At 39.6% G+C, this 13,723-nt stretch overlaps 1 protein-coding gene across 1 annotated transcript; it reads right to left on the bottom strand.

Annotated features, from left to right (window-relative positions):
- Nucleotides 1–1,349: 1,349 nt before the first annotated feature.
- PROKR1 (prokineticin receptor 1) lies at nucleotides 1,350–13,507 on the bottom strand. The gene is made up of 3 exons (XM_029593579.1): nucleotides 13,271–13,507; nucleotides 11,213–11,869; nucleotides 1,350–2,720 (listed from the first exon to the last, which is right to left on the bottom strand). Exons 2-3 carry the CDS (start codon nucleotides 11,671–11,673, stop codon nucleotides 2,024–2,026), a joined length of 1,158 nt encoding a protein of 385 aa, XP_029449439.1. The 5' UTR covers nucleotides 11,674–11,869; nucleotides 13,271–13,507; the 3' UTR covers nucleotides 1,350–2,023.
- Between the last annotated feature and the right edge of the window lie 216 nt (nucleotides 13,508–13,723).

Raw genomic sequence — 13,723 nt, 5'->3', positions numbered from 1 at the left:
AGCCAGAAAATGAAAGGCTGCAAAGTTTATTGTTTATGGTTGGCAAAATCATTATCAGCAGGTTTTACCAGTTTTCCCTGTAGTGATACTCCTGGAAAATGCTATTTTACCTTACCAAGTGGCATGCTACAATGGCTTAGTTTTATTTTCAGGTTAACAATGTCGCTCTTGTATAAGTCAGGAAAGAAACACGGCAGAAATCATGTTGGTTTGGCTTTCATCTTTACTATTGCATTCCACCAAAGATAAAAAGGGAAAGAAGCAATTGTGATGCCAATGTTCCCAAAATAATGAACAATAAAAAAATCCACTGTTACCATCTGTCATACCACAACAGTGAAACACTGTATTTTAGAATTTTATTTGGTAAAGCTGCAGGGAAAACTAGATAAAACTGCTAAAAGTGATTGCATCAGTTAATAATCAAAAACTATTTTTGTATATACATTTTCTAAAATGGACTTGCTTGAGCCCTTTTAAAACGAGATATGGGTCTAATCAATTAATGTTAAATTGGGATGAAAAGTTCTAAATAACAAAATGAGCCATTACTTAATGTTATCAATGGTAACAACCCAAAATGCTAGAAGTTTTGAATTTTGATTGGCTGATACCCAATATCCGGCTTATTTCAGATGTCCATTGACTTATTGTTAAGGACCTCAGAAGTCAACAAAATGTTCAACATGAAATATTAAAACAGCTAGTTAAATTAAACTAGCTACTTCTCCAGCTGAATTTTAACACACATTTAACGTGCTTGTTAACTTTAACATCCATTAGTACATAGGTTACTAGGTGTTAGGAAACTTTCCAAGTCAGTCATGGTTGCTTAGATAAATTAAGGTGAGAGGGTAATTATTTCTGGGAGTGCTAATTTAATGGAGGTGAAATCTGATTGGACTCTGATAGGATTTTAAAGCTTGCACGGTGTTTAATCTGAAGTGCCACACTCATCTCCAGACATTATCCCAATTTTCCATTTTATTTCTTTCATTAATATTGTTAAATGGGATGGATCTAGTTTTGATGAAAGGCACTGTTTAAATATTAAAGAGTACTGTTCTTTCTTAAAGATGCTTTCATAAACTACATTATTTATATTGCTTATACTATTTCAAACATGAGCTCCAACCTTGAGCATTTTGGATAGTTGAGCTCGTGAAACAGGCAATTGTTCTGTGTTCCAACTCATTTGATTGCTTGTAATCAAACTGAATACTGCATTTAGCTAATGATATTGTTTATCTGGACTAAGAATAGGATTAGATTTAAAAAAAATGAACTTAAAGGAAAAATGAAAATGTGAACTATGTATCATGAAAAATACATTTGGTCCATTATTGACAAGTTCTCATAATTAATATTTTATTGTATAACATTTAGAGATTTATGTTTGATTTTAACAAAGATAATAAATATTTACAGAAACTGTGTTTACAGCAGTAGAACAGTGGATACTGGAACATGGATCATTCTAAATTGAGAAGTAGTATAATACAGCAGAATAAAAAAACCTTCATTTCAATACATGAAAATAAATGATGTCTACTGAACGTTTCACGGTTTAGATGAATGCAGTTTACTCAGATGTATCAGGTTTACTGAACTTGCAGATAAATGCCATCTACCCCATTTGCAGAACTGTACAAAATTAGAATAATAAAGGTGATCTACACTATAGTGATTCATTTGATACTTAGTTGTACCATAGCAATGGCAGACATTACAATGATTCTAATCACTGGTCAGTTTAACAAGCAAATTTCCTATATTCAGATGGCAACTAAATGATTATTTTTCCACTATACAATGGGTGGGTCAACAATTTTTGCATAAATTACAAACATTACAAACTGTTTACAGTACAGTGTAACATGGGGGAATAATTCAGGGTACCTCCAGACTTTAATTCTCTGTACTAAAATATATTTAGGAAGGGCAGTGTCCAAAAATATTAATTTTTTAAACATTCATCATCAATATGTATATTTAAACATATAAGATGCCTATGTTTCAGAGTTTACTTGAGTCTTATGCAGTCTACCTCCTCTGTTACTGGCATGACACTTGTTTTGATATCTAAGTCTACACTAGACTTGCTTGCATTGTAGGTGGACCTCCATCTGAGCAGCATGATCTTCTTGAAATATTTCATAGTGTTATTTTTCACTGTCACAAAACACATGGTGTTAATCATGCTATTGCTCATGGCGATGCACTCAACAATATAGAAAGCTGTAAGATAATGCTTCTCTTTCACAAATATGTTAGGGAAAAAGTCACGGACAATTGTGAACCCATAAAATGGCGCCCAGCAGAGCACATATGCTGTGAGGATGCACATTAGCACCATGACAGTTTTTCTACGGCAACGAAGCCTCTTGCGGATCTGTTCTGTTTGAAATCCAGGCACAGTCTTAAACCAAAGTTCTCTTGAGATTCGGGCATAACACAGGGTCATTGTGAGAACAGGTCCAACAAATTCAATTCCAAAAATGAAGAGAAAATAGGATTTATAGTAAATCTGCTGGTCAACTGGCCAAATCTGGCCACAAAAAATCTTCTCCTGGGATGTGACCATGAATAATACTGACCCTGTAGCAAAATAGGCAGATGGTATAGCAATGAGTATGGACACAATCCAAATCAAGGCGATCAAGAAAGTAGCTGTTTGATAATTCATGCGTGGTTTCAAGGGATGAACAATTGCTAAATACCTAAAAAAATAAAAACAAGTATAAACAGAATGCATTTTTAAGCTGAATTAATATAGCTTTTGCACATTTTGGAATGGGACCAGGCTAAAGTGTTAGTGGAAATGGGGATGATCATTGAAAAAAGTGGAAATGAAAACTTAGTCACTGAAGAGATGAGAATAAAGACAGCACTTATAAACATTTAACAAGATAAGCGTTTAAAAAATTTCAAACACAAAGGCTCTGCGCAGCCTGATACGATGTGAGAGACAAGGCAGCTAGCAAGCAGTAAAGAAGGTTCTAGAACCAATACTGTACAAGTTTGGAGTGGAAAGGCAAGTACATTGCAAAGCTGCTTCCAATGGTATCCTGTGATATATCACCACATCTCATAATTTTACATCATTTTGAGGTCAATTTTCAAAGCCATTTGTGAGGATAAACAGCAATTCACTTATGTAAATGAATTCTCCCTCAATCAGCGTAAAAGTACGTGCAGTGTACTTTTAGTTGCATATGGGGGCAGACATTCCTGGGGGCCTTAGATGAGATTGAAAAATAATTCCTGTGGATTGTACTTTTAAATCTGCGCACGTTAATAATTTCTATGAAAAATCTTCCCGCACAAAGAGCAGGCTCAAACGTTAAAGGGCGCTTTTTTATGGTGACAGATCCCAAAGGGAAAGTACCCACATTCTTTACCTTTTAGAATTTTGGTTCGAAGTCTGCAGGTAGAAAGTGCCTGCGCACTCTGCAGCAAAGCGGACAGTTTAAAGAAGGAGTAGGCAACTCCAGCCCTGGAGTGTTACAGGCAGCTCTGGTTTTCAGGATATCCGCAATGATTATATGTGAGGTACACTGGCGTGAACTGCCTTCGTCGCATGCAAAAACATCTCAGGTCTATTCTTTGTGGATAACCGGAAAACCAGGCCTGTTTGTGGCACTCCGGGACCGGGCTCGCCTACCCCTGGATGAAATATTGCCACCTTTATGTAACTGAGTTTCAGTTGTAACATAATCTAATGTAATCATAATATGACTGCCCTGCCTTTCTGAGGGCAAGACATGAAGAAGATATAAAAAAAAAAATCCATATGATGCTAACACCAGCCTATATTCATCAACAGAGAGCAGACACTTCATTCAAATTCTTTTTGTTCTCTGGAGAGCAAAGGGTGAAAAAAGCTCAAAGAAGAACTATCACAAAAGCAGATATTCAAAAGAGACGATTAAAAAAAAAAAAAAAAAGAATAAATATTTGTCATGGTTTGAATAAAGATATTCAGAGCATTCAGGATCGGAAGCCACCAGAAACATTTCAATAATGCACAAAGAATTATTCACCCAAATATATATACACCTTGCATTTGCCTCTGGAAGCCCTCAGCTGCAAACATATTTATTGCAGCTCAAGGCTGGTGTAAGTCTGGGCCAGAGCACTTCCTAGGGAACAATTTTAACACTTTAATACATTTTTATTCTTGGGGAGAAATAGGAAACCTAACAAAAATAAGGTATTAGATAATATATTTGCAAGTTTTTAACAATCTTTCCCTAATTTTAAATGTTGACTAAAGTTTTCTGTGTTAAAATAGCTTTTAAAGGGCCACTGTCACTTTTACCACCTGCGATCTCAGGATCCTCTTTAGGTAGGATTGTATGAAGCAGTCTGTGTAGGGTTGCCAATTTGCTCCAGATTTTCAGGATAGGCTGATCCAGTCCTGGGATTTATTCTCATTTCCCTATTGCACCCTGAGAAAAGCAAGACTATAGGTACCTGCATGCAGTGGAGTAAAACCAGGGCTGGATCAATGTCCTGAAAATCTGAAGCCAGTTGGCAACCCTAAGTCTGTGCTTGTACATTTTGTAGTTGTATCATTTGTAATGTGCCTCTCCTGGTTATTGTTTGTTTCAAGTTGTATAGGGTCGGATTTTAAAAAGATTATGCGCGTAACCTGTCTTACGCGTGCCGGGCCTATTTTTAAAAGGCCCGGCGACGCACATAAAGCCCCGGGATGCATGTAAGTCCCGGGGCTTTACAAAAGGGGCGGCCCGGGGGCGTGGTGGGGTGGGGCAAGAGGCCTCCAACACAGCGGCCATTGCCGTTGTGTCGAAGGATCGCGTGCTGGCAGGCTGCCGGCGTGTGCAACTTGCGCCTGCCCAGAGGCAGGTGCAAAAGGTAAAATAAAAGTTTTTTTTGGGGGGGGGGGGGATTAGAGTAAGGCTAGGGGGGAAAAGGTTAGCGGAAGGGGTGGGAAGGTCAGGTTAGGGGGAAGGGAAGTTTCCTTCCAGGCCGCTCTAATTTCGGAGTGGCTTGGGAGGGAACAGGGGAAGGCAGCACGGCTCGGTGCGCGCAAGGTGCACAATTGTGCACCCCCTTGCGTGCGCTGACCCTGGATTTTATAACATGCGTGCACCTGCGCGCGCATGTTATAAAATCGGGTGTACATGTGCGCACGCTGGGTAGTGCGCGCACATGTAGGCCGCACGCGCTTGTTTTAAAATCTACCCCATAGTGTTGAAGGCAGAAGATAATCTACTTCAGATAATAAAGTTAACATTCCTTTCCTCATGTTCCTACCTTTACTATACTAGATTGCTTTGTATAATGCAGTTCTGAGCCATCAAAGCATCCTAAGCCATGAAGGGTGGAGTTGAAAATTAAGCTTTGAGGCAGGAAAAACAGGAATTTGATATTTATGAAGGGATTGTTCTTCCTTGATGTGCAATACTGTTGAGAAAGTAATGAAGGCTATTCAAAGTACGCCAAGGGGGATAAAACTTTTTTTTTCGTATTTTTGGAAATTTCCCAGATTCCTGTATTGCACTATTTTTAATATTCTAATTTGAGAGTGTTTTTTTTCATCAGGAATGCAAGATTCATATTTTACTTTTCTTTCATCCTTGTTATGATTGGATCAGATAAGTAATGTTGAGCATATGTAAATGAGGCAGTATGTTTAGCTTCCTGCCCATAGCTTGAATTGATATCACATTTGGAGTAAGCTCAATGTGTTTCTTCTGCCCAGTTCCTGATGCTGGCGATGTCAAGCATACAAATCTCTCTCTATGTATATTAGGCACAGAAACGGGTTGAATTAACACAAGTTTGAAACTTGTGAGTGGTAGCGCCAATTGTCAAGGCTTCAGCCCTTGCTACTGTCCTGACATGCATCTTTCACATACATTCCTAATTCAATCATCATTAAAAATTGTACCTAAAGTGGAGAGAATATCTCACATCTATTTACCTCATGCTTGGATCTGAAATGGCAGAATACTTAAAGAGTTTCCTTGGGAAATTTTAATATCAGTAGGTTAACGGTTTGTAGGTGGTCGTGATTACTTAGGGAAGGGTTATCACATTCACCTACAACTATTGCTCACAAGTTTCAAACTTGCGCTAAGCCAAACCCTTTTTTTTGTCTCTTACCATATGTCAAATACTGTATATTTATTTATTTATTTATTTATAACTTTTCTATACCGAAGTTCAAATAACAGAGTTAATTATCACTCCGGTTTACATTGCAACCATAAAAACAGTGACAAAGTTGTCTTACATAGAACAGGGGGAGAGAAAAACTTGGATACAGCTTAAGCATGGGGAGTAACGTGTCAAAACTGGTAAGAACTGATAAGAGTATATGTGCACACATTGTTCTGAATATATTAGGAAAAGGATTATGAGGGTTCTGCATGTTAAAATTAAGCTAATAATGTATTATAGGATTCATATTTGTGGTGAAGACTTAATTTGTGGCAGAATATTCCAGAATGGTGCTCGGGTAACGTTTTGTAAAACAACTTACTGAAATCAAACCTGGGAAATCTACAGATGTTGTCCCAATGGAGGAACCTGCAGCTGATTTGGTCAGATGAGCCAGAAGGAGGTGGAGGCATTAATCTGTGTGGGCTGAGTGAAGACTGAAATCACTGCTGTGACAGAACCAGTCATATGGGTTCAGAGAAAGGTGGAAGTGGTGGTAATAGCTGAATAAGATTGGGGCTGGATCCTCAGAAGAGGGGGAAAGGTGAGAATGCTTGAGTTGGGCTAGGGGGAACTGCTGATGTTTGACCTAAGAGGGAGAGAAGGAGGATATCGCTGGGACTGGGGGAATGGGAAAAGTGCTGGGGTTGAGCCTGGGAAGGGGATGGGAGAAGGTGAGTGTTGGAGTTTTGCCTGGAGAGGGGGAAATGAGTATTGGGTTTGGCTTGCAGGTGTAGAAGAGAGAGAGAGAGAGAGAGAGAAAAGAGAAGGTCAAGCGAGAGAAAGTGCATGTGTGTGTGAGTGAATTAGAGTTAGTGTGCATGTGTGTATGTATGTGTGTGTGAGAGAGAGAGAGACAGAGAGAGTGTATGTGGGGAGAGGGAAGCAAAATTAATCTCTCCTTCTGCTTTGACGAATTCAGGAAATATCTGCACACACAGTAATAACTCTATATTTTTGTATGTTCCACAGTTCTGCTTCCCTTTTATCAATTCAATTAAGATCTGGTGGAGGTAGTCAAAAACTGGTGTAAAGGGGGATTTTTTTGTTTCCTCAAGATGTAATTAAATTTCATTTGTTGAAGTCAATAAATAACTTTCTACCAACATTTTTTTGTAAATCCTGAATCTGGCTGATTTGAGCCCATCTAGTTTGCAAGGTTATCTTTTAAGCATCTGAATTTCCTCTAGAAGAGAAAACATTTATTTTTCTAGTCTTGGATAAGATGGATAACAGTTGGGAAGGCACCTTTATAATGCTTTATGCACAGATATATTTGTGTCAAATCATACATTTGGACTTGATTTATTGATGTCTTTTCCCATAACCAGGAAATGAGAAAAAAAGATTTGGAGAATCTGACCCTTAGTGTATATTACCAGACTGCAGTTGGACTGTGATGATTTATACTGACAAATGATAATGCTGAAGTCAAATTAATCCCACCACTTTACATACCTGTGACTACACAGAAAATGAATCCTTTCTAACAGTTTGATTATTTATCATTTTTACCTAAACCTGATATATGTGCCCCATGCTCTGTGGAGCTCAGGACACTCAGCTTCAGTTCTATGGATGACTTTATTCAAGATAATCCTGCTTCATCCATTGCTGTACTTAAAAAGAAACACCCCTAGTCTTCAACTTTAAGAGTATGATAAACAACAATGACATTTACAGAATAGATTATGATCAAAAAATGATTCATAGCATGAGCAACTTCATTTATTAATGTTTTTAATGACAATACCAAAATCCCACTTGGCTCTTGATCTAGAGCTGTTTTCCATTTGTTATTTTTACCTGATATATGCAAGGCAATCAATTTAATATTAACTAGTGATGTCCTGAATGGAAGGAAAAGAGGTAAGCTGGTCAGCTTTCATATTTTTTATGAAATAGGATTCTCCTGCTTTTCTAGGCCGTTATGATAGTTTAAGTGAAATAACCCAGATGAAATTACAGAAAAATAACAAATAGTAAAATGTGAATTTCATTGAGAAAATGTGAGTCTAGAATTCCATTATTTTTCTTGAATCACAATCAGATAGAATAGATCCATAAATGAAAAACAGCAAAACTGTGATAGATGTGACATGGCACCTCCTAATTCCAACACTCGAAAAAGAATGAACATGGTTTAATTGCACATAAGCCAAATATTTATTCTTAACATTACTTAGTTTGGAATAATTGGTCGCAAAAAGGTATAACAGATGATTCTAAAACATTTCTCTATCTATATTAGAAAATTGCATGGGAGTGCAGGTGAGCATGGTGCCGCGCTAGCGCATGTGCACACTGCAGCCAAGTCTCACAGGAGTCCCTGACGGGGCAGACAAGCAGTGGTGATGTCACAGATCAGGGTGGCTGGACAGAAGCAGCAGCAGGAGGAAGAGTGGGATGGGTCATAGGGGGTAAGCCAATCAGTTGGAAACTTCAGATTTAGTGCTGTGCAGTTTCCTGAACCCCACCAGTCGAAAGGGACAGAGATGTGGGAGCGTCATGTCTGGTGGGGTTTCCCGGGCCTCACCGGAGGCAGGATGAGGGCAGGGAGTGGGGAAAGAACGAGACAGAAAGGCAAGGTGTGGAGGGAATGTGAGTGAGGGAATGAGGCAGGGAGGGGAGGGGGGGAGGAGAAATGAGGTGTGGAGGGAAAGGGTTTGAATGAGTGGAGTAAGATAAGTAAGAGGGAGGAAACACTAGGGTAGGGAATGGGGAAGGGGAAGGAGGAAACTATTGTAGTAGCAGAATCAGTCATATGGGCTGGAGGAACGTGGACATGGGGTTATGCAAGGTATAAAGATTCAAATGCTGTTTCCCAACTCCCTCCTCCTTCTACATGCCCCCACCCACACAAACCCACTCTGCCTCACTCACTCACAAACTCTTCCAAAACACCCACAGCCCCACTCTCTCACCCCACCATATTCACAAGCCACACTCCAACCCACACTCTTCCCATACACTCAAAGTCCAGCACTCACTCTTCCCTTCACACTGCCTTCCCTTGCCCACATTAATACTCACTCCCTCCCAAACACACACACAAAATAACATCCATCACCATGCTCAAAAGCCCTCCCACAAACACATAGCCTATACCAGTATCTCCTCCCACTTGCACACATTTATACATAGGAATGAGGAACGAGGGGCAAAGTGGAGTGTGTGTGGGAGGAGAGTGTACACACTCATACCTCCTTCCCACTACCACCCCCCCTCCAATCACAGGGGAAAAGAGGTGGGCAATTGAAGAGTTTGAGGAGGAAAACATCACTCAATCTCATAATCTCTCCCTCCATTCACCCCTCCTTCCCACTACCTCCCCCCCTCCAATCACAGGGGAAAAGAGGTGGGCAATTGAAGAGTTTGAGGAGGATAACATCACTCAATCTCATAATCTCTCCCTCCATTCACCCCTTTCTTATTAGCTGCACATGTATTTGGGGGTGGGGTGGGGTGGTGGTCAGTTAGGAAGAACAGGACTACAAAGTGGAGAGAGCAAGGGGTGGACTGTGCACAATTCTTCTCCCAGACCACATATCCTCCCGACACAACACCACATATAACTCTGCTACCCCTGCACAAACCCCATGCACAAGCCACACTACATCTACCCCCAACACAAACTACAGAGGTGAGGAGAGGCGGGAAAGTGTGCCTCCCCCTGCAAACACACTCACAGGAGAAGAAGAGGACTATAAAGTGGAGAGAGTGAGGAGAACAAAGAGATCATACGGGTGTGCATATTCACACGCAGACAAGGAGGAGGAAAGGGGGGAGAGTGTGTGCCCCATACGTACATTGTGAGAAGGGAGGGCAGTAAAGTGGACATTGCAAAGGGGAGTGGGACATAAACAAGAGAAGAGTGCACACACACACACACACACACACACAACATATCTACCCCACATGGGGTGGGGGTGGGGAGATTGCTCCACCTTTACACACACCCCTCCACTCACACCCTGCTCCCCTCCATTCATACACCCCCAAAACACACACCCTCCTCCGAGCAGGGTTGACAAACAAAGTGAGCAGGGGGCCTGTTCGCTAGTATCTAATAATACAGACTCATTCAATGCAATTAACATTTAGGATTACAGCTTGGAGCTGAATGGCTACTGATTACCAGGGTGTCGAGGAACTTTAGGGTGGCCTGACCCTTTACCCTCAATTTCTATTAACCAATAGGGGGAAATGTTTTTAGGCAGTGCTGCTTCTGTACAGTACTTCCATTTTTAAAGAACTACACATTTAAAAAAGAAAATACTTTTGATGAAACAAAACACCAAAAAGAATTGATCACCTGTTTTAATCTAACAAGTTTAATGACAACAAAGAAAACATGTTTTCTAATAGGGATATCAATATATTATCAAGTATCTATGCACCCTGTATAGTAAGTGTATATTTCTATGTGGTAGATGTACACATTACTCAAATTTCTAGGTTCTGTAGCTCTCATAAAATCACAATAAACCTTACATGGTATATCTAAATATTCCTAGAAATATATATTGTTACTTCCAAAATCACGACTGGAGGTTAGGAATATACAGTCAGGACTCCAGCATAAGCTTATTTGAGGGGCATTAGCAAAATGTGTTTGTTTTTTTTCTTGTTTATCTTGGGTTATGCTGTTAAAGTGTATCACATTTTATTAAACTAATACAATTCACACTTCTAGACTGATTATTTGCTGATAGAAAGCAGGAAATTATGCTTGCACATGCTATTTTCTTCTTTCCAAGTTTATTCATACTACACTGAGACTCTAGGAAGTCGTCACCCCCCCCCCCCCCCAAAAAAAAAAAAAGCCAATTTACTCTTAAATCTGAATGAACTGTTAGGAGCTTTCAATATCTGGCTCTCTGTGTTTTTCTTTTTGCCACTACATCTTAATCCTAGAACATAACATATCAAGCAGAGAAAGGTGACAGTTTCTTCATTTCATTAGATGGCAAAACACGAAACAGCATTGGCATCGTGAAATTAAAGAAATCCAAGTTCTTACCTGTCCACGGCTATCGCCAAGAGGGCATTGGTGGACACGTAGAGGGAGACGGTTCTGAGATAATTTACAGAGGCGCACAGCACATGCCCATGTTCCCACGACAGCTGCTTCACAACATAATAGTCCATTTCAAAGGGGCAGCACACTATTGCCACAATGAAATCAGAAATGGCCAGGTTAGCAATTAGCAAATTAGTCAAATTTCTCAGTTTCTTATACCTGGCAAGGGCTGCAATAAAAATGAAGTTTCCGATGCCACATATTAGCATGATACAAATGAGAGCAACCCCAATCACAATCTTTGCAGCAAAAAAAATTTTGGTTTTCGTCATGTCATCAGCATTATCCAGTGGGAGGTCATAATCGCTGTAGCTAAAATTGAAAGGGTATGAAAAGTTCCCAGAGTAAAGGTCTTCGTGGATGTTGTAGACTGCCGGGAAGTTTGTTCTGTTTCTTCCCATGACAGAAGCTGTGTGGAAGTGGCCCTCAGAATGATTTCTTACGGCGGGCTCACAGAATAATCTCTTCTTGATGTCAAAGTAGCAGAAAAGAGGGAGAGTATTGTCGGGGCTGTAGTCAGACAGATCTTCCTATTGGTATGGATCATGGAGGCTGGAAGCTAAAGCCACAGCTTCGCTCCCAGACCTCTAACCCTCCCTGTGAGAAAAGAAAATGGAAACATTAGCAGCTCAGCTCTTTTCATTGATAAATGTGCACAGAATTGTTTGCTGACAATACTATGCAACCTGTCTGCACCGTGCCTTGAGCTGCCCCTTTATTTCCCTCTAGTTGCCTATGTTTGTACGTCATTAATAAGGGCACACATCAGTTGTACAGATCCCAGTATATAAGCTGTATGCCGAATGGCTTTATGGGGCCAAAAATGTTATCAAGTCATAGGTTCATGCATTCTCACAAATATTGCATTTGTTGATCCGAGGTCTTATGTTTTCAGGCTTAAATCCCAAATGGGCAAAAAGAATAGCAAACCTAAAATAAAAGGGGAGGAAGTGACTTTCCCCAGACTGTGATGTACTTGACGGAGAAGTTCTGCTCATCCTTGCAAGGATAATCGGCTAGCTGTTGCTTAAATATTGATGGGTCTGTGTGAATACCCTATGCGCAGGAAGCATTGCAGTAAAGGCTGGCACACTGCAGTCCTGATTTAATTTCTTGACTGCAATCATGTAAATGTGTCAGATTTGCTATTGATGCAAAGAAGGAAAGGGTAAAAGAATTAGAAGAAAGAGGGAATGAAGCTGCCTCTCTGTTCAGAGCAAGCAATTGATGGACATCTTACTTTGAAAGAAAAATGTAAACAGTTGTGGATATCTCTCTTTTTTCTTTTTTTTTTTTTTTGTGGTGAAAGAAATGTTTGACATTAAAAAAAAAAACAAAAACATGGCCAAGGTTTACATAGAAGTTGATTTGTGCCAATGCTGCTAATAATAACTACTGTTTCAAAAATAGCTAATTATCTTCGATATAACTCAATATCAGCCTCAAACCCCAGAACAACATCACTTGTTGCAAAATTCAGAGAGGGAAATGAGTTGCTACAAGAAACCTTTTTCTGCAACTGAACCAGAGCAGTTTATTGTATATTTTTTTTGATACTTTTATTTGAAAATAAACTGTTTAACAGTGACCATACAACAAAGATTACTGCTGTGGAATGCATTTTTTCCGAATCCTTAGCAAATCATAGGTTTAATTTATTTTCAACTATGACCATGGTTTTCTGAGTGTAGAACTACTTATAAAGACATGGCCAGATTGTGAGAAACTCTTGGACAAACTTTAACTATTTCTAATTTCAGATGACAATATAAACTCTAAACAGACAGAAGCAATGAAAAAAGTCCAGCAAAGAGCCGACATAAAACTTACCAATGTTTGACAAAATCAGGGCCAATGAAAGTGATATAGACAAGACAATAATAAATATCGGACTGAAGACGAGCAGAAATCTATCAGACCACGTACATGCAACATTAAAAGCTGTATGCATATCTAGCCTGCGACCACATTTAGCAAATCTTTAGAGATATACAGTACCTTTGAAAGGGTTCAGCATGGAGACAACCAGAAATATTTGATGCTTCCTTTGTTCATGTGGACAATCTCTTCAGTTGATAGGATGTACTTGTTTAGCAAAACAGTCACTTGGTTTCTTGCCTACTTAGTTCCTGCTTTCTTAGATCTGCTCACATTTTCCTTTACATCCTGGTCCTCTCTCACAGCACTCTCTGGATGATTGGAAGAAATTACTCTCAGCTTCTGCTCTTTAGGGTTTTATGTCTATCCAGATTCTCTGTTTGCATCTATTACTGCCACCTACTGTCCATTACTGAACCCACATCAGTTGATTTCTTGGATAAGTAGCTTACAGTATGCACTGTACTCTATGCTGAATTTTTCTTTTGGAATACTAAATGTTAGGTGCTGCATCCTCTGCATGATATGTTTATAAATGGAGAATCCATAATGGTTGTCCCCCCTTCCTCACCA

The sequence above is a fragment of the Rhinatrema bivittatum genome, chromosome 3 (genome assembly GCF_901001135.1).
Source record: "Rhinatrema bivittatum chromosome 3, aRhiBiv1.1, whole genome shotgun sequence".
Taxonomy (NCBI): domain Eukaryota; kingdom Metazoa; phylum Chordata; class Amphibia; order Gymnophiona; family Rhinatrematidae; genus Rhinatrema; species Rhinatrema bivittatum.
This window is presented reverse-complemented; position numbering and strand designations above follow the sequence as displayed.